General features: G+C 39.2%; 1 protein-coding gene across 1 annotated transcript in view; it reads left to right on the plus strand.

Moving 5' to 3' along the window:
- Positions 1–18293, plus strand: part of nrxn2a (neurexin 2a) — an 86931-nt gene extending 68638 nt beyond the window's left edge. Inside the window, exons 16-21 of the mRNA XM_070843142.1 lie at positions 2897–3078; positions 9269–9440; positions 12455–12544; positions 13911–14239; positions 16190–16274; positions 17491–18293. Of these exons, the coding sequence (XP_070699243.1) occupies positions 2897–3078; positions 9269–9440; positions 12455–12544; positions 13911–14239; positions 16190–16274; positions 17491–18293 (1661 nt within the window). The remainder of the gene's footprint in view (positions 1–2896; positions 3079–9268; positions 9441–12454; positions 12545–13910; positions 14240–16189; positions 16275–17490) is intronic.
- The last annotated feature ends 1736 nt before the right edge of the window (positions 18294–20029 follow it).

Here is a 20029-nt window from a genome sequence, read left to right on the forward strand (position 1 = left end):
TTCATTTGTCACATGCGAAACAGGAGCTACATGTATCTACATGGGCTATTTTCGCATGTGAATCAGTTTTCCACATTTAACTCGTGTTTCACATGTTATGAATCCACATGTGCTTTTTTTTTTGTTTAGTTTCTGTGCGGTCAAAATGGTCCAGTTTTTCTCTTCGTGACATTTTTTCTCAGGACATTGCCAAATGTAATATGTGTAATGATCTACCAAAACCAGTTTCTAGGGCTCCAAAATTGGGTACTGACAGTTCATGAGTTTTGAGTCTCCTGAGTATCATTTTAAATTGTTGTTTGGGGCTATGCTGCCTAGCGAAATTTGAAATGAGACCTGTTATTAAATTGTGTCTCAGGATATGGTGATTGACCGTATCATGGCTTGTCTGCTTGTCTGTTTGGTCTTACAGGAACAAGATTGTCAAATATTTGATATTTGTGTAGATATTGTGTATTCTGTACATCAAACATATAAGTGGTAGTATTTGACGCAGGGCTGTTTTATTAGAATTTAATAGATTGTACATGAGTTCATGATGTTGTGTCCATCCCCTATATTATGTTGGAGTTTCGGAACTAAATAAGTAATTACATTTGAAAATAAAAACAAAAATTCTGTGTAAAAAGCAAAAAGGCCTATAGTCTGTGAAACAGAAAGAAAATTAGCAGAAACGAGGCTCAGACTAAGAGGCCAGATGTAGATAACATTCACTGAAAGAAAGAAACAATAAAACCACTCACTGAGACTTCTTGATGCAACTAATGTCACCGATACACATTTGACTGCAAATTCCAGACATTAATTAAGATTACCTCTGTAAGAAATAATTTGGTTTGAAACAAACACTGTCAGGGAACTCGTCCTTTTTAATTAAATTCAAAGTCTGTACAAGGTGTTCTCAAGGCTTTAGAGTAAGTGTTTAATGTTAAGAAAGCATCCAACCAGAAGCCAGTCCCTGTCAGTGAGAAACCTTTGTGGTGAGTGCCCATTACACCGAGCAGAAGAGTCCTCAAGACTCCGAAATTGAGGCTACAATTTTGTTTCAAGTGTTTCTCTGTGCTTCACTTAAGAGGTTCGGGTATGGAAAAATATCTGTTGCAAAAACAATACTTGGGTTTCAGGTGATAAAACAAGCCAACAAAAATGACTATTAGTTATCTACCATTAAAGGTAATTGTTGTCTCTCCTGTACGCTGTATCATAATGACTCCAAATCATTTGTGGCGTAATGTTTTCATCTGAGGGCAGCAGTTTCTATTTGCAGTCAACACCTGCAAGCCTAACTCCTCTAAAAGAACATTCAAACAAGACAAACCTCTCTAAGAAAGCTGACTTAGATTTGACTCAACTCAGATTTGCACAGACAATATAAAATGGATTTTAGCTCTGATTTCGCTGTCCTCACACAGATGAAAGAAATTTGCTCATTTATATTTAATTAACAATCTGAGGTGTGTTGGAGTTTAAGAATAAATCATATTCTATCATGAAGAGGTGTCAGATTTACAAGCTGATCTACAAACAAATTTGAGACTTTTCTCAGGAATTTCTCAGCAATTCCAGCAAGACAAGTAACTGATTAACGCCTATATGCTTCACAAATCTAAAGGAGACAAGAATCTTTCTGAGAGCAGATGAGTAACTCACATGATGAAAGTTTAAGTAGACACTATTGCTCTGCCATCCATCTGCTAGATATTGTACGAGCAGATTGATGAATTTTATTCAGGTTTAGTTCTTTTTTTTAAACTGTCACTTCACATAAGTTGCTTAGCTTTTTCATATTTTATATTAAAGTGACTGTAAAAGCTCAAATGATCGTGTATCCCATATGTTTCCATCGGATCAGGTCTGTCAGAAATTGCAAGTGGAATATCCAGAGAAGATTTTACATGTATCAGCAATGATGAAGCTACAGGGTGAAAATATGTAAACAAATCTGGGCACCCACCTAGATAATAATAACCCCCCTAAAATATAAAGCGTGTATACACTTATACACAAGTGCTGTAATTACTTTGGTTGATGTTTGACTTTGAGATGAAGCATGTCAGATGAAGAGACCACGTGAATGATAATTACAGTAAATGATACATTTTTCATGCTAAGAAAAACTCAAGTGCCTTGCCTTGACTTTGGAGGCCATGTGCCCCTCAAAGAGGCATACATCATGTGCTCATTGACCTGACAAGACAAGCACGGGTGCTTTTTATGATGGATAATGTGAAATCCTGTTCAAAGCTGTGGATATAATCCATCCTGGATTATGTGCTAAATTAGGTGAATTCATTGCAGGGCAGAGCTATACCTTCAGTTTTGGATGACCATAGTGTCGGACCTGGTTTCAGCATAGATTCATGAAACTCATGAAAATAATATATATGTCTGTGATGCTGAACTGTTGCCATAAGTCTACATCTAGAAATGTAGAGCTTCATCATACTTTGTAAATTACGCTACTTAACTGTGATTTAAGAGTGAGGCAGACCTCTTTCATAAATCTCTCCTCCTTCCTCCCCGTTTTGAGCTTCTGTCTGCATCCTGCGTTATTTTGAAAAATGAAAGATAGTGTGTGTGTGTGTGTTCAGTGCAGTGGGGTGGAGAGGGTTGGACTGGCTGTGGTTTGGTGAGAGAAGAAATAAATCCTCATCCTCATCCTGGGGATGGTACTTTAAGTATTAGAAATAACAACTACTGTTCAGAGTTGTTGTCCTTGAAGACAGCCACATGTCCAACTAAACACCAGCTGATCATTTTAACTGCAAGAACACAGATTTAGTCAGATAAATATTGGTACAAAGCAATAACACTCATTCTGCCTATTTGCAGCTTAAAGGAGTTACTGATTAATGCCTCTGACTGCTGCCTGTCTACTTTCTGTCTCTGTTCCCAGCTGGGACCACATATATCTTCGGGAAAGGAGGGGCTCTCATCACATTCACCTGGGCCCCCAATGAGCGGCCGAGCACCCGAGCCGACCGGTTAGCCGTGGGCTTCAGCACTCAGCAGAAGGACGCCATCCTTGTGCGAGTGGAGAGCACCCATGGGCTCGGAGACTATCTTCAGCTGCACATAGTAAGGATGGGAAGCAGAGTTTGGGGTATTACGTATAAATGACATAAAACACCAGGAAACTGGTGGAGTATCTTAGATTTATAGTATATAAAATGGATTTTAGCTCTGTGTTTTGCTGTGAAACCAGGAGGCTACTTCCATCCTGTAGAAATGTAGGGATGAATAAAGATGGTCAGAGGTGTTTCACTTCCTTTCAGGTTTATCAACAAAACGACTCATACCAACTGCATCCTGCATCCATAAGCTCAAAATCATGTACTTGAGGGAAAACATGATGAGGCACAAATTACACATCATAACAGTGTGGTATTCAGTGAGGCTACGTGTCATTATGGATCTTAAGAAGCATTATGATTTTAAGTTAAAAAAAAAAAAAGAAAGAAAGAAAAATCAGTAAGATCTCAAGATCCTTAGATGTCATGACAATCAGGGCAATGTGAAGTGAAGCTAACTGGTACAGTGGAAATTAGTTTGTCTGAAAACACAAGATAACATTTAACATTTACTAAACTAAACATTTATATAATTGTCTAATTTTTTCTGTTGATATTTAAATGGCTCTGCAGTCATTTTGGGTGAGCACGACAGAAAGAAGGGTGTCATACAAGAAAATATCACTATTTCAGCCATTAGTACAAAGAGGCTTGCAGGTGGAATACTGATGGTGCAATCTTGATTAAATGAAATGAAAACTAAATTAGTATAGATAAACTTCTCACAGTATGATCTATTTTTAAAGTTTTAACATGACTGTGCCATTATTCTAACTTGGCACTAAAAAACATCAGACAGAGTTTGTCACAGCTTGTACGATTCACTGATTAATGGCAGTCCAAATGTTGAGATAAAATAGGAACAAACAGATTCCGGCCACAAGAAGGAGGTACAATAAAGCACGAGTCAGTAAATTGGGAGATATTTTCTGGAGATAAAAACGCTTGTTTGTCGGTGGAACCAAGCAGCTACCAACAACTGTGTTTTTTTTCTGGAGGGAAATCAGCCTTCTTAGCATGTAACAAGACAGATGTGCCGTGATGAAGACCAGAGGGGAGATCTGTTGAGAAACGTCTGCGAGTGGTGTAATAATTAAAATCACACCTGTTGTCAAAGCACGGGACAAAAATCGCAACCAGAGTCAGACCCTCATTAGCAGACACTTTGTTCTAACCACCATTTTAAAACCACTTAATTGCAGGCAAAAATATCTCCAAATATATTTTGGGAAAATCCATGAAGAGTATTTAAGATATTAAAAATATTTAAAAAAATACATAAACATAAAAGTTGCGCATAGGCAAAACATGGATGCATGTCAAAGAAAAGACAACATTGACAGCATCCTGACAAAAAAAATGAAAGACAAAACGGAATAGAAAAAATTCAAACCATCTCCTCATCATTCCCCTCAATATTTTCCAAAGCATTGCACTGTTTTTGTGATGATCAGATATTGAAAACATGAGGTGATTGCTGTGAATCAAAGATGACATCACACTCGTTGCATTAATATTGTTAGCGTCTTCAAGCCCAATGCAGTAACTAAGATTTAGTCCATTGCCTTCACCATTGAAAGCTGTTTTATTTAACTGTGGCCTCCAAAAGAGGGAAGCTAAGGTAGAGTGACTGCATGGACACTGAGGCTGAAGCAAACATGTATTGTGTAACATTTAACAAGACATGTTTGTATTTGAGTTGTTTTGAGAGTTTGACAGCCGTCCTTAATAATTCCTAGACATGTCTGGCACAAAAATCCTCCCCTGGATGTTTTTCAAATCAACTCATTTAAATTGTATTTCCAGTTTTAAAAGTGTGAAACTGACCTTGCCAACCTTGGACTATTACTAGTAAATGCAAAGACTGCTGCACGAGTTCAAAGCCAGCTGAAAAGATTTTTTCCCAGCATCTGCCAAGTCCTTGCACCCTGACAGATTGCTTACTTTGACACCTTATTACTGCTCAGCGTTGGGTACCAAAAAAAGAGTTTAGAGGGTGTTGAGGTTGTCTTTTTTGGTTTCTCTAACTGAGCTTCATAATATCAACACCCTCCTGATTGTAGAGCTCAAACTTATCTTCTCTTCCAATTTATATATGTGTCTTGTGTCCGCATTCTGCTTCCTTCATCTGCAGGCCCATTGAAGAAGAGTAAGACTGTGAAAACTAGGTGAAGACAAAGGGAAGCAGTGCATTGGTCAAAATAACGCTGGCCACAAGGGAGATTTGAAAATAGGAATGGCAGCAATGATATATGAGTTTTATATGCTACAGGGATTTGGGGTTTTCAGATGAGATGCCTGAGAACAGAATTCATTCCATATAATCTTCCTCGGATATCAATATGATCAATAATCGCAGTGGAACGGTGTAAATCATCCAATGAGGGGTCAAAAGTCATCACTATGAAACAACTTTAAGATAAATCATGATCAATGTGAGCAACACATATGAACAGGTCATTTTCATTGTGTTTGAAATACAATAATGAACAAATATGACTATATATATTTATAATAGCTGCAAATGTAGCCTCTGATTGTCAGCACTTTAACACATTAAAACTCCATACGTAACAAAACAAACATTCCTTACTTGCAGAGAAGATTTCTGCATTAATATGGTCACATGGCTGACTGAATCTGTACCTCTGAGGATGGTACGTACGCGGGCTTCAAAGAGCAGTTACTCAAACCAGCGGCATATTCACAAGAGAGTGCATTAGAGAAGTTCATGGTACTTTCAGAGGGTCATGTTTTTAATCAGTGACTAAAAGATAGAAAGAAAAAAAAGGAGATCCGTTGTGCTAAATGATGACAATTAGAAATGCTACACAGCAGAGCTTCAAACTACAGGACAACGGATGCTAAAGTTATACAGTAACCTCATGTGGTTTGGGTGGACCTCTGCGATTACATAAGATTTCTTATGCATTTTAATAGTGCATCAAAAGAGCAATAGTGGCTCCAGTGATTTGGCTCATAAAATTATATTCTTAATATATTCTGAAAGTCTTTCTTCATAAATATTCTGCGTTCTATGTAGGAAACGCTTCACTCATGAATGCGTATATTTCAAAGGCAGAGCTCCACCTGCCTTCATGCTGCGCTTCACACATATTTGAATTCTTCATTTCAAATTTATGATAAATAATATAGGTGCAAATCTGACTCTATGCGCTATAGAATTGATTTAATGTTTTGCTTGTTTGTTTTTGTTTTGTCACCACTGAAATTAATTTTACACTGATAACTAGGTATATTCAGGTAGAACCCATTCTAGAGAAAATATGTGTCTTTGATCAGTTGGAAAATGTGTAAGAGTTCAAAGGAATTACAAATCAGCAGATGGAGCAGTTTGAGGTTTTTTCATTATTTATAATGATTTGTCATTTCCATCCAGCAGTCTCCGTCAAAAGGAAGGAACTAGAAGCTTGTTTCATAAGCAGGATTCAAAAAGTCCCTTTACAATATATTTACTCAGTTCCTTTTATGTTAGCCATGCACACCTAATGACTGTGCTGAGTATGATGAAGAGACATTTCCTCTGTGAATAGGAAAGATAAGAAGTCTCTGAATTCCCAACCCTATAGATACAAACTCCCACCTGCCTCTGAGGAGTACCGAGTAAACGTCTCTAATGCTGAGAAAGACAGTTGGCTGCTAACAAACGGAGACAGACAGATATGCTTGTCTCTTTAAAAGAATCATGATCTCTCCACTCTATTCTATGTTTAAAAATGTATGAGATGGCAGTGGTGTCTCTTCATAGAAGAAGTGTCAACGCCATGGTCTTTTTTGGTTTTCTTTTTCACCTCATCAAAGATGAATCCTTACAATAATCAGTCCTTTTTCCTCTAATATGAATTAGAGGATGCTGCTGCTCAGATGAGAATTGAAATCCCACACTTAAAGTGGGAACAGGGAATGCTCAAAGGAAATGCTTCCTCCATCAGAGGCGGTGTGAAAGCAGCAAGGTGGGAGACTGCCTGGCTTTTGAGGATGCCTGAACTAGCTTTATACTAAAAAACATGGCCATGAAGTAGTCTCTTGCCAAGGCCAAGGTTTTGTTTACCAAAATGGGGTTGCGGCGGTGTTGCTTTGCCAGCTGTCAAAAGATGTTCTGGGACTGTTTTGTAATTGTGCTCAAAGATTGAGCTAGCAAAATAGAAGCCACACTCTTGTTGAAGCCATGTGAAGTCCCCTGCAGGCTGTTTGTGGCCCTGGAGATGTTAGTTGTTGTCCAGAGGACAACAGAGGGCTGAATTTGACCTGAGGCTGCACTACCTCATAGCTGCCTCATGAAAACTCATTGTTTGACAACTAATTAGCTCTGCGTGTACAAAATAGAAGTAAACAACAGATATTTGTTTTGAACAATATAATACATATGAATTGTAGTGGAAATGTATATAATATATATACTGTATATGAATATTTAATATCTAAGGAGATAATAGTTTCACAGCATACAAGGTCTAATAGCTTGCTGATTCCCATTAACCTACAGTAACACTGACCTTAATTAACTCACAGATTTATAGTGAGTAACTGTGAGTGGGTAGACATTTGTCATAAAGACATTTCATCTTTCTGTTTTTACTTGTGTCAATCTGATTATCCAGCTGTAGTTCATGTGTCACAATTCAGTCACACATAGTACCTCCTCCTGGGTTCATGATTACAAAATTCAGAAGATAACAAGGATCTGTTTGGAGATAGATCTACTTTGTATAAAATAAGAGAGAGTTGGTTTCTCAAGCTTACAATTATACTATTAATGGGACGTCCAAGGTCTCTGAGGACACTTAACACTTCTGTGCTTAACACCAACTGTGTCAGCATGAATAATTATTTCAAATTCAAAAGGTCTCCAGAAGGATTTTACATATGATTAGGGGGAGAGAGCAAAGCTCTGAGACAGGCTCTACATCACACAATAGCAGCTACCATCAAGGCAAGAAAAGAGGTATTTCCGTCTACACATTTGAATTTCTGATCGCTCTGTCAGTGATGTAATATTGGAAGTTTGAGGAAAAAAAAGGAGCGATCAGTTATACTGAATAGCACATGCCAGTAAATAAGCCGTGGAAGTCAGTTCAGACATTAAAGCCAGAGCGACCAAGTGCAATGCAAGACCCGCAGTGGAAGATATTTATAGACATCATGTCTATAAGACCAGTAAATGTTGAGCACTTGATGTGCAATGCAGGACCAGCAGTCTGCCAGATTAAACACCACACCAGCCAATTTCACTGTTTACCTCTCCTCTCTGGCTGAAGGTGTGATATAGTGAAACCAGCTGCTGCAGTTGAGGTTGTTTGAATAAAATCTGCAGACTCTTTGTCTTTGATAGCAGACAGCTTAGATACAAATGATACAGAGGGGGAGACGGGGCTACACATCGCTTACTATTAATGTTATGTAATGGTAGTGAGGTTTTACCCATGTGCACAACATGCTATCATGTGAGACATACTGCACAACGTAGTTTAATCACTTGACTGCCAAAAAATTACGCTGAGGATTGCTGACCTTTTAAAGCTACGCCTAACCTTCAGCTTGACAAAATGTGTTCTGTGTCATACTGTAATGACTGACGAGCCCTCCACATGTAGGATGTTATTTGTATTTTCATCGTAGTTACAAAGGTTATTGCAGTCTAATAGATCGGCAGCAGAGTTAAAGGGTACTCTGTGTACACCTTTAGATTTGTGTGCTGTTCTTCACAGTGTTTCTTCCATTAGCATTTTGACCTTGTGTTGCATTCCAAAAGAGTGCAAGGCAGCGGATGTACAAAGGCCAGACAGCCACCAAGACCCCGCACAGTTTATTTCCAATGTTTCTTATTAGTGCCACCCAAAGGCTGGCTTAAGAAGCAGCCTTGATCTTTGAGGGAGGTTGGCAGGAGCAGGGAGAGGCAGGCAGGAAGAGAAGTTGGTCAACCAAAAGAGAGGCAGCAGGATTCTGTCAAAAGTGATCCACATCAGGAAACCTGAGCTGGCTGCTGAGGGAGAATGGTGCTGAACCCTAAAGAAAGAGCTAGACATACTGTCCATGTCACCAAGGACAAGCTGATACGCTCAAGGAAAACTCTATAGTCTGCACATTTTGAGTAGATGATATATGAAATATTTTCAATTCGACAGTCTTGTCATGTATTTCATGCTTCACATATATTCTTTGTTTTTCACCTGCAGGATCAAGGGAAAATCGGTGTTATCTTCAACGTGGGGACAGATGACATCACCATCGATGAGCCTGCTGTCATAGTAAATGACGGCAAGTACCATGTTGTACGCTTCACACGCAGCGGTGGCAATGCCACTCTCCAGGTGGACAATCATCCAGTCATTGAGCGTTATCCACCAGGTAAGACTGATGTGACAAACTGTGTGGTTATATGAGTCACAGACAGATGGCATGGAGCATCAGAGAGAATTGCATGTCTGCCTATCAAACGTATCATCTTCGAGTGAGCAGTTGTGAAATGTACTGTTTGCAAAAAACTGATTGGCAATTTGCCCAGTGGCTTATTTTAATTTGGTTTTCCTGTCCAGTCATTTCATCGCTCTGTAAGCTATCTATTAAGGTGCAACACGCATACAAATGGCCATCCCACATTGCCTCAACAATATAATGATCTGAAATTGATGCATTTGCCTCAAGCTGCCTTGCTAAGTATATGTAGCAATGAAAGAATTTTCATCAGCCGCCGACATTTTTGCAGACAGACAGGTGGGGAAGGATGGAGCAGATGAGAAAAAGATCTTAATGTAATTTGAATTAAAGCAGCATTTTTTTCCTCACTCTTCCTCTAAAATTGGTTTTTCATGAGTATATTAAGGATATGCATATGTGGCCCTAGTGGGATTTTCTAGATGTTTCTGAAAGACATAATACTTAGGTGGCTCAAGTACTATATAAGCCTAATGTAGTCTTTATCTATTTATTGTTAATATACCAAACTCTGTTCCAGGTCCAAAGAGACAGTGTTGTAAGGGCGAATACATTTCTATTAATTCAGCTGACAAATTCTTGTTAACATCAAGAATTCTTTAGTGAACGTTGTTAAAGTCACATCCATCTGTCCACTGGTGAACACAGCAACATCATGGTGTCTGTTGTACATAGACAGATTGATGAATTTGGCTGAATTCATACTGTAGTCTGTCAATTAAAAAGCTCAGCTCTATAATGACCGTGTCACATATGCACTTTATATTTAAATTTTATGTTGTGTTTGGTGTCCGCTTAACTGTCAGATGCTGTACACAGACATAAACATAGCAGTTGATTACCCCGCCTGTGGATAAAAGCGTTACATTATCTCAGTATATATTTCAGGTGTCATTATGTCCAAAGCAACACATAAAATTATCCATTTTATAATTGGAAACAAATTTTATTGATACATTTCAGTCCGGGTTATGGTGTTCAAATACATATATGGCATGGCATGTTAAATGCTGAGTAGATGAGATAATGAACAAAATACAGAATGTACAAACACACAAGGAGACGATACATCAAAGCAGCCAAAAATTTAATGAGACACAAATTTTCACACTCCAAAAGGTTTAAAGCTCACCGACGTACACATACTCAGTATACACAGAGACCAAAAAAAAAAACCAAAAACATACATAATGTGTTCACGACCGGCTGTGCTGTTCTGAACCAATCAACCAATTAACCTTATTTAGTGCAGGTGCACCAGCTGGCGTAGCGGGTGGAAACCAAGTCCCCTCTCCGTCTCCAGCTGGTGCTCAAAGCACACACACATGCTGGACCGGCACATAAATCGTGTAACATTGATCGCCATACGTGTCGTGTGCACGCTGTTTGTCTGCTCCTGCTCAGTAATCAGTGGTTTTTGAAACATTTCTAATGGTAAATGACAAAAATGCATTGCGGCAATCGTAAACAAGGGTACTTTAGCTGTAAAGTGTACACAATGCACACAGGTGAGCATTAAGAGTGCAGGAAAACATAACTGATCTTTTGTGGATTTGAATGGACAGTAAACAACATGAAGTGAAGCATGAAATACAACGTTTTCTGTCACACTTCCCGTAGCTCTCCAAAGGCTCAATGAAAGTGCAGCTTCACTTATTTTAAAACCTGCTGCATATTAAAGCTTTCATTAAAAACAGGGTCTAGGTAAGCTTCACTTTAACTGTCATGCGCTGTCATGTACTGTGCCTCCTTTTCCGTGTTGCGCTGTAATCCTAATCCTTTTTATCCATTCATTACTATCCCATGTCCAACAACATGGCTTTAAACTGTTATTTGTATTATATTTATAATATGTGGGTTAAACATCTTTTCAGATAACCTATCAATAAGAAATTCTCCATGGAACGAGGTACCCTATACGTGTACTACTTTACAAACAATGTCAGCAAGAATTTACTAGGTGTGAAATAACCTTGTGGCTGATGATTGATCTAAATTCCTCAGTGCCAAGATCAGTACAAGAACAAATGCAAACTATATATGGCACTAACAATAACTGGGCTCTCGTAGATTTTACCGTCTCTTAAGTTTGTATCATATAGTACATTTCCTGTAGTAGTTTTCGTTTGATTAATTACCCTCCTGTGTTTGCATGTGTTAAATAGAGAGCTGAAGTCCTGCCCCACTTGAGAGCAGCTTCTGTCCCATTAGCCCTGATTCCACAACATAGTTTTGCATAAACAAAGCGTTCCAAAAACTGAAATGAGGTATTGGTGTAAGAGCTAAATGTTTATCCACTACTGGGCTTGTTAATAAAGACATAACCAAGAATTTAACAACAACAGCTCCCATGAGTTTTTATATAGACGTGCTGTAAAAACACATCGTATATCACGTATTATATCATAAAAAATACATTGTGGAACAGACATGGGGTGAGACTTTGGCTCTCTCTTGTCAAATTCAAAGGCTAATATGTGTTTCTACTGTACAGAATGTCTATGACTGTCTAAATGCAACTAAAAGCAACTGTTTTCTTGACTGTCTTTGTTGAAGTGGCTGATTTGTTAATGATATTTTATGCTTACCTGAATTAACCTCTTTTTTTTTGCACAGTACATAAAATGATTTGACAGTTGACTGTAATTGATATTTACTGAAGATTATGCTTTGCTTAAAAAATAGCTAAATAACACTAACTAGTGTAGTATATTATAAATAGCCTAAACGTTACTCTAATTAGCATTAACGCTGTTACTCGTAATAACTAGATAACACTAAGTAAAGCACAAGTTTCTTTTAACTCTCAGCTGGGTTAAAATTGATAACTTGTTAAACTTGTTAGCCATTATAACACTGTTTCTAACCATGTGATCTTTCAGCTTGCAGACTTTAACCTTTAATCTGTCTCTCCAAATTCTTTGAAGGACACTATGATAATGAACGACTGGCTATTGCTAGACAAAGAATCCCATACAGACTTGGTCGGGTAGTTGACGAGTGGCTACTCGATAAAGGTAAAAATTAATTGATTAATCAATTAATCCTTGAGATAACTACTAAATAGTCTGTCCCCATGAGAGGTGCAGTGCCCGAAGACAAGGGTGACAAGGATCAAGTTACCCAGATGTATACTTCCATTTTAATTGGAATAACGATTGGCTATGAATTTTGATGACGGCAACATACCTTCAAGTGGAATTCAAAATAAGCATTGAAGCAAAGGTACAGCATACTAGCCATTTACTCTTTGTCATCCTTACACTTTGTGGAAAAGCTGCACCTTAACAAAGATTTTAAACCAATTAACTAAAAACACATAATCCTTGTCTAACCCTCTATCGCCCCCCCCCCCCTTAACCACTGTGTGTAATTAGATACTGTGTGTAATTATTCTACATAAAAATCATTAAAGTGCTGTGTAATATTTACACTAACATCAGCGAAACTAACATGTGACATAATTTGACCAGGCTTCGTTCCTCTGAAACTGAAAATAACAAAATAAAAAAATAATTCCTGGATGTGACCACACCAAATGAGCTTCTTTTTCCTTTCTTGTTTTCCCTGCTTGTATTACCCACCTTGCACTGCTACAACCACGGCAGACTCCCAGGCTGAAGTTTTTTTGCTGCGACAAAACAGCCCTGACAGCCTGTTAAAGTAGATCACTGTTTGCAGCCATTAAGTTTGCTAATAAGTATTCCCCTGAGATGGGCCCATTACTGCAGTGCTCCTCCTCTGATGTAACACTGCTTATCAGTGAGGCTGCTGACAATGGTGCTGTGATATCATTGCCCCTTTCAAGAGGTGAAACAATTGGACTGGTGAGAGCGCAGAGCAGGGCATGTTTCACCGGCCTAATGGCTGATGATGTCAATGGTGGGAGGGATGTTTAGCTTTTACTGTCATTTAACTTCACTCAGTCTGAAGTATGGTGAGACTGCTTATAATAATTTGTCCATGTGTGTATGAAGCCGTGAGATAGGCAACGCATCCTTGCACCATCTGTTCTGGAGCTAAGAGATAAATAAATCCTTTTTTCCCCTACAGACAGTTTGCTAACTCAGTGATAATTCAAAATGACTCTCTATCCTATCAAAACACATAAATAGGCACCTAAATAAAGACTTTAAGCCTCATCTGATGGTTGTAACCTGCATGTGTAAAGTCTAAATTATAAACTAACCTTCCCCTTTTAAAGTTAACATCTAAATCAAATTTGAAAGAAATCAGTAACTTTCAATGTCACAATCACTAAAGCCTACCTGGTTCAAATGATGTTCCTGTGCAAGCTCTCACGAATGACTTCTCTATGTCTGCTCTACCCTCATCTCCCTTCTTCCGCCTCTTTTCTTTGTCTGTGTCTCTGTCTAACTTTAGGGAGACAGTTGACCATCTTTAACAGCCAGGCAGCCATTAAAATTGGCGGTCATGACAAGGGTCGGCCCTTCCAGGGTCAGATTTCAGGGCTGTACTACAATGGTCTCCAGGTGCTCAAACTGGCAGCAGAAAATGATCCCAGCGTGCAGGTGGAGGGAAACCTGCGTCTGGTCGGGGACTCGCTCTCTGTGCTGACCACCGACACCACATCCGCCACCCCGCTGGCGGTGTCCGATATGTCTACCACAATCATGGAAACCACCACCACTATGGCTACCACCACCACACGTCGGCAGCGGTCACCCAGCTTGAGGGAGAGCATCTCAAAGGTCAGAGAGAGTAGAAAGGAATATTTGAAGAGAGATAGATGCTAATTTATTGGTTAATTGGTTTATACCATAGATGAAGGCTGCTGTCACCACCTATTAATAACAGTATATCTTTGTGTCATTTTTAATGACTTCTTATAGTTGCACATATTTTAATACACATTTAGATGAATTTCTTTATGCGTACCTTGACCAAATAATTTTAAGCAAATAAGAGAGCTAAAAGTAGAATGATTCTCTGTTATGCTAAACTGTACAGGTGTAGAATAGGGCACCTGAATCCTCCATGCTTGTTCTCTTCCAATGTCACTTTTTCATTTCTGTTTATAGTTGGAGGTCATCCATTATGTTTGTGTTAATAAGCACATTGAAATTACATTTCTAATACCACATCCTGTAGAAATGAAAGGACACAATCACATAACCAAGGCCAAGCAGATAATGCGTCTGATTCGTCCGTTCCTCTCTACACTTGCGATTGCCATGGCACTTAACTTTTGAAAAAACGGAGCTCTAGTTCCTTCATTAAAATTTTAAATGTTTAATTGAAAGCAAAATAACAGAAATCCTTAAACTGGCTTCTTTTTCTGATTTTAAGGTCATTCATATGTGAAGAGCTCAGTGTGAGAGGAAGATGAACTCCGATGTGTAATGTGCAGGGGTTGAATTGATTATGAAACTCTTTGAAAGTAGAGCTGTTTAGATTTTTTTTTATTGGTGATCCAGACAAAAGATGCAGTTGAGGTTCAAGTAAAAACACACCACATAGGAGTTTCCAGCAGTAATTACCTCGTTAGATATGCTTGTGCAACACAGATACTGCCTATGTTTCTAACACAACTCAGACTCAGGATTCTAATCCAATGAAATCATTATAACCAAATTTGTCAAATTCATTACAAATAGATTAAATGTAATATGCATTATTTATTAGAGCAAAATGCTGCATAAATCCATTTAAATTGATTGTGTGCATGGCATCTTACAACATTTTTGGTCCTACCTATCTGATTTAGAACTCATCACATAATTCACTTTATTTCCCAGTGCTCAAGGATGATAATAACATTAATGCTTTAATATATTTTATAACTAGTACAGCTATGCAAATAAGACTTTTTATATTTGAAGAGCAGATTTTCACACTTTGAGCAGTCACAATACTGCATCCAGACTGGTGAACGCTACCAGCCCCCATTTCAAATGGGTTGATTTTAATCCAAATGCTGCAAACCTGCCAAACTGGAAGGATTTCAGCATTGCACTTGGAGTACTGAGGTTTCAAAGACCCCCCCCCCCCTTACACACACACACACACACACACACACACACACACACACACAACCCCCTCCCACCCCAGCCCCCTCTCTCTGCCTCTCCTAATAAAAAATACAGAGTGCATTTTTTTAATTACATTTCTCTTGTCCAGTTTTTCTAAAATTGCCTTCACTGTATTTTCAATTTATCTAAGTAATCCATTAGTGAATCATCTATTCCTCACTCTGCTCAGGTATTCTGTGTCCATTGTGCACCCTAAAATCCAATTTAAACATATTGAGGCACTGATTTACCATGTGAGGATTTTTTTCCAGTAATAGTATAAAATAATTGCACAAAAAGCAAAGTATATATGGAATAAAATAGAAACATGTTCAACATTTATCTTGCTGAGAATTCACTCTCAATCAGTGCTGCTCTTATTTTGTTTGTAAACACAAAGTCAGCCACAGGGGTGAAGGACAAAAAGCAGCTGCATATGGCCCCATTTTGGATCCGTGGTCTTGCTGGTGCTGCTCCGAGCAAGAGCGCCGAAACGGTTCAGTGCTGCACACTGCAGTTTCTCCTCAAACAGGACAGCCTGCAAACACATTCATAAAAAAGTGAGCTCAAATCTAGATGATGGCAGCTTTGTTGACTTGAGTTGGTAAAAACAGCACATTTTCCTTTCAGCCGCAGAACTCTGATGATATTTTGGTGGCTTCAGCCGAGTGTCCAAGTGATGATGAGGACCTAGAAGAGTGTGAACCAGGAACAGGTGGGTCAGCCATGGCAAAAAGATGGGAGTACAGCTCTTATCCAAGTGCTAGTGATGTCACTTTAACCCAAGATTGTAGACTCACTTGTCGTTCTTTTCAAATTGTCAAGTCTCCCTTTCCAGTTTCATGTTTCTGCAGCTATCAAACACTCATTCATTCTGTCAATCAGCTGTCTACATTTGGATAGTTACACACTCAACAAGCCTCAATTCATCCTGTATGTTAAGCTTTGAAGTCATGTCTGTAGCTCACTGATTAGGATGGAAGAAAATCTTTTCCAAGTGTCCTGCAGTCATTAAGAGTGGACAGCAGACAGGAGCTCAGGCTTGTGACAGAAACAAGCTGTGGAACGTAAGAAGGAGCCTGCCCTTATTATGGGTGCCTCAATTATTAATATGACCTTATCAGAATTGTTTGTTGTTGACCGGCCCTGCAAAGTGTGACTCAAATAATGATGAGAGGGAACCTGGCAGCCATAAATAACCAAACACTGCAATATTCCTCCACAACCAGAGGACATTCAGACCTCAGAGTCAGCTCACAGTAAAATGTCACAGCTCAGAAGTACATATATATACACACACACACATATTTAAGTATATATAATTGTACTGGACACACATGTTGCTTTCAGCCAGCCACAATATTTCCCACGTGATAAAATAACCTGTCTGTGATTTCTCTTGTCACTCCTTAACCTCTGCCTACAGATGTGCATACAGCAGCATGGCAATTTAATTTACTGTTCTTTTGTTTGTTGTGTGTCTGTTATATGCTCTTCATTCAGCTGCCGCCTTTCATGGGTCATCTTGTAATGTTTGTGTCTACATGTGAGCTCTTTAATGTTCTTGCTGTATTGTATCATATTTTCTTCTTAAATATTGAAACATTCTTAACCTGCACACCCACACATTGGCTCCATGTAAGAATCGTTCAAGAACAACGTCATGGTGTAATTTGTTTTTCTCTTCGTGTGCCAAATTGATTTAAAGTTGATTTAAATAACCTCATGTAATAGAAATCAGCATAATGAATGTGATCACTGAATGATTTTACCGATAAACCAGCTAATATTAGTGTTATTCTTCAGTAATATTCTACAGTATGAGCAGATTGTGTCTCTGTCTGCTTTAATGAGCACAACTTTTAAGTTTGAGTTTCAATTTTAATGCTGTTCTAATTTAGGATCCCCTACCTTTTCTGTTTCCTTTCTAGGAGGTGAATTAGTGTTGCCTATTATAACAGTGGATTCCCTTGAGCCCCCATCCATCGCCACCCGTTACCCCGTCATCCCTCCTCCTCCTACCCTCCTATCCCCACTCGAAACCACCAAAGAGTCCCTGATACTCCCTCCTCACCCTTCCTGCCCCCCGGACCAGGAGGACTGTGGTGACCCTGTGGAGGTCTCGGCCTTCGGCTCCGGGGAGATGACGGAATCAGATGACGAGGACTTTTACAATAATAACTCCCCCATGGTCACTGACAGGACAGTCCTTCCTCCACCTCCCACCACTGGTGAGGGGAGAGTCCAGAAACCCCGCCCCTTACCTCCTTATGTTCCCACCACCAACCCTGACCAGCTCCACATTCCCGCAGGCAAAATGAACACCCGTGACCAGGTGCTTCTGCCCCCTGCTCCTCCATCCTCCCGAAACACACCGGGACTAACTTACCCCCCCAATTTTCCCCATGTGCCCACAGCCAACCCCACAGCCTCTGATGAAAAGAGCCAGCCCGGTGCCGTGGAGGTGATCAGGGAGTCCAGTAGCACCACGGGGATGGTGGTTGGTATCGTGGCTGCTGCTGCTCTCTGCATTCTTATCCTCCTCTATGCCATGTACAAGTACCGCAACCGGGACGAGGGCTCCTACCAGACAGACCAGAGCCACAATTTTGCCAACAATTCCACTCTGGAGGGCAACGGAGCAGTGGTCAAAGACAAAAGCACAGCAACAGCCTCTGTGGCCAAGGCAATCACAAAGGGCAAAAAGAACAAAGACAAAGAATATTACGTCTGAGAACGGAGAGATGGCCAGTGTGGACTGAGACAAGAGGATGACAGAGGATGTTTTCGTTTCGCTGCCCAATTTTGTCAGGTCGACCATCAGAGAAACATCACAGGCCACAAAAAACAGCGGCACAGAGCTGCTGTATCTTGCTTTTAACAGTTTTCCTTAAAAGTCAAGTTTGCCCAGCTTCTATTAGTGATAAAATCCTCATCTACGGCACAAGATCTGACTCATCCTCTGTGTCACAGTGTGCACTCAGTGTGCATTCACCAATTCTTTGTCAGCGTGTCATTTTTTATGTTTTTAACAATCTAGGAAGAGGCATATCCACTTTGGCTTTGTATATAGCATGGTACAGTGAAGAAAGTGCTGAGAACATTCGGACAGACTTGCCTAAATGTTTTCTTTGTACTTCTTGTAATGCTCTATCTCAAGTCTCAATGTCCCCATTATGATATATGAGGCAGAACAAGCCAGTTATTGAATTTATATGGTAGATGAACAGAGAGCACCCCAGTAATTCTGACTACACTCAAAAGGAAAGCCTTTATTTTGGATGAGACATCATCTCTGCAGCCTTCATGTTGTTAAGTGGTTTTAAAACTCCCCAGTCACTCTGCCTCTGTCCACAGGAGATGGTATTATGTTGCTGGTGCAGTATCACAAAATGAAGCATGATATTTAGCTCTCCTGGTGAAAAATGCAGCATTTTAAAGGGATTATTAAATGACCCAGCATACTCCGGCCAATGAACCTTACTGTATGATGGATCAGAAACATTATTTATGTGAGATATCACAGTCAGTTTGCCATGCCATCCCAAGTAGGGATAATTGTTAACAAGTCAGTCTACACCAGTAAAGGTATTTCTCTGTAAACATTGCTTGTATGTACATATAGAGGTTAGCAGATTGAAAAAGCATTGTGTTCGCAGGGGAATAGGTATGAAGAAGGAAAAGCCCCACCACACAGCTTTCACCGCGATATCTGGAGCCCGAACTTCACAGGAATATGGGGGATCACAGAATCACATTTGAGGAGGTATTTCCTCTTGGAAAAGGAGAACCAGCCCGCCTCACCAGAGGCTCGCTCTCTCTTGATCTTTTCCTTTCTCAAAACTGTCATGGGATAATTCAAAAGCACACAGAAAATGTAAACATATCTTTGAGACATAGATATTCCTTGTAAAGCAGCCAAACATGTATTGTTTCTTTTTTTTTTATCAGTTACTAAAAGACTATTCTATGAGATGAATAATTGAAGGTTTGTGAATTGTATTGATATTTCTCTGATATTTCGATGTATCTTGTTACCACTCCTCTTAACACATTACATTTTAGATTGCCTTTTACTTAAATCCAGACAAAAAGCACACTTTCCTCTGATAGCTGCAAATATCTTTTGTTTTTGCATTATTTACAGTTCACATTATGCAGAGAAAAACACAAGGATGGAACAAACAAATGTTTTGTTGCATTGTGCATTTTATATGTGCTGAATCTGTTACTCAATGGATCTGATAATATAAAGCCATTTTCTGTGTTGAGTTATGTCTACATTTACTTATTCATGCTCTGTGATTTACTGTTCTTTTTTATGAAAGTGCCATTCAACATGAGCTGCTCAGCGCTCAGAAAATACTCCATTCCTCACTCATTGCTATTGTATAGTGTTCATGTGAAATGGATCTTAATATGTGTACAGAACGTGGATAAAGATGAAAATACACTTGATTATATACTTTG

Source organism: Pempheris klunzingeri, chromosome 14, assembly GCF_042242105.1.
Source record: "Pempheris klunzingeri isolate RE-2024b chromosome 14, fPemKlu1.hap1, whole genome shotgun sequence".
Lineage (NCBI taxonomy): Eukaryota > Metazoa > Chordata > Actinopteri > Acropomatiformes > Pempheridae > Pempheris > Pempheris klunzingeri.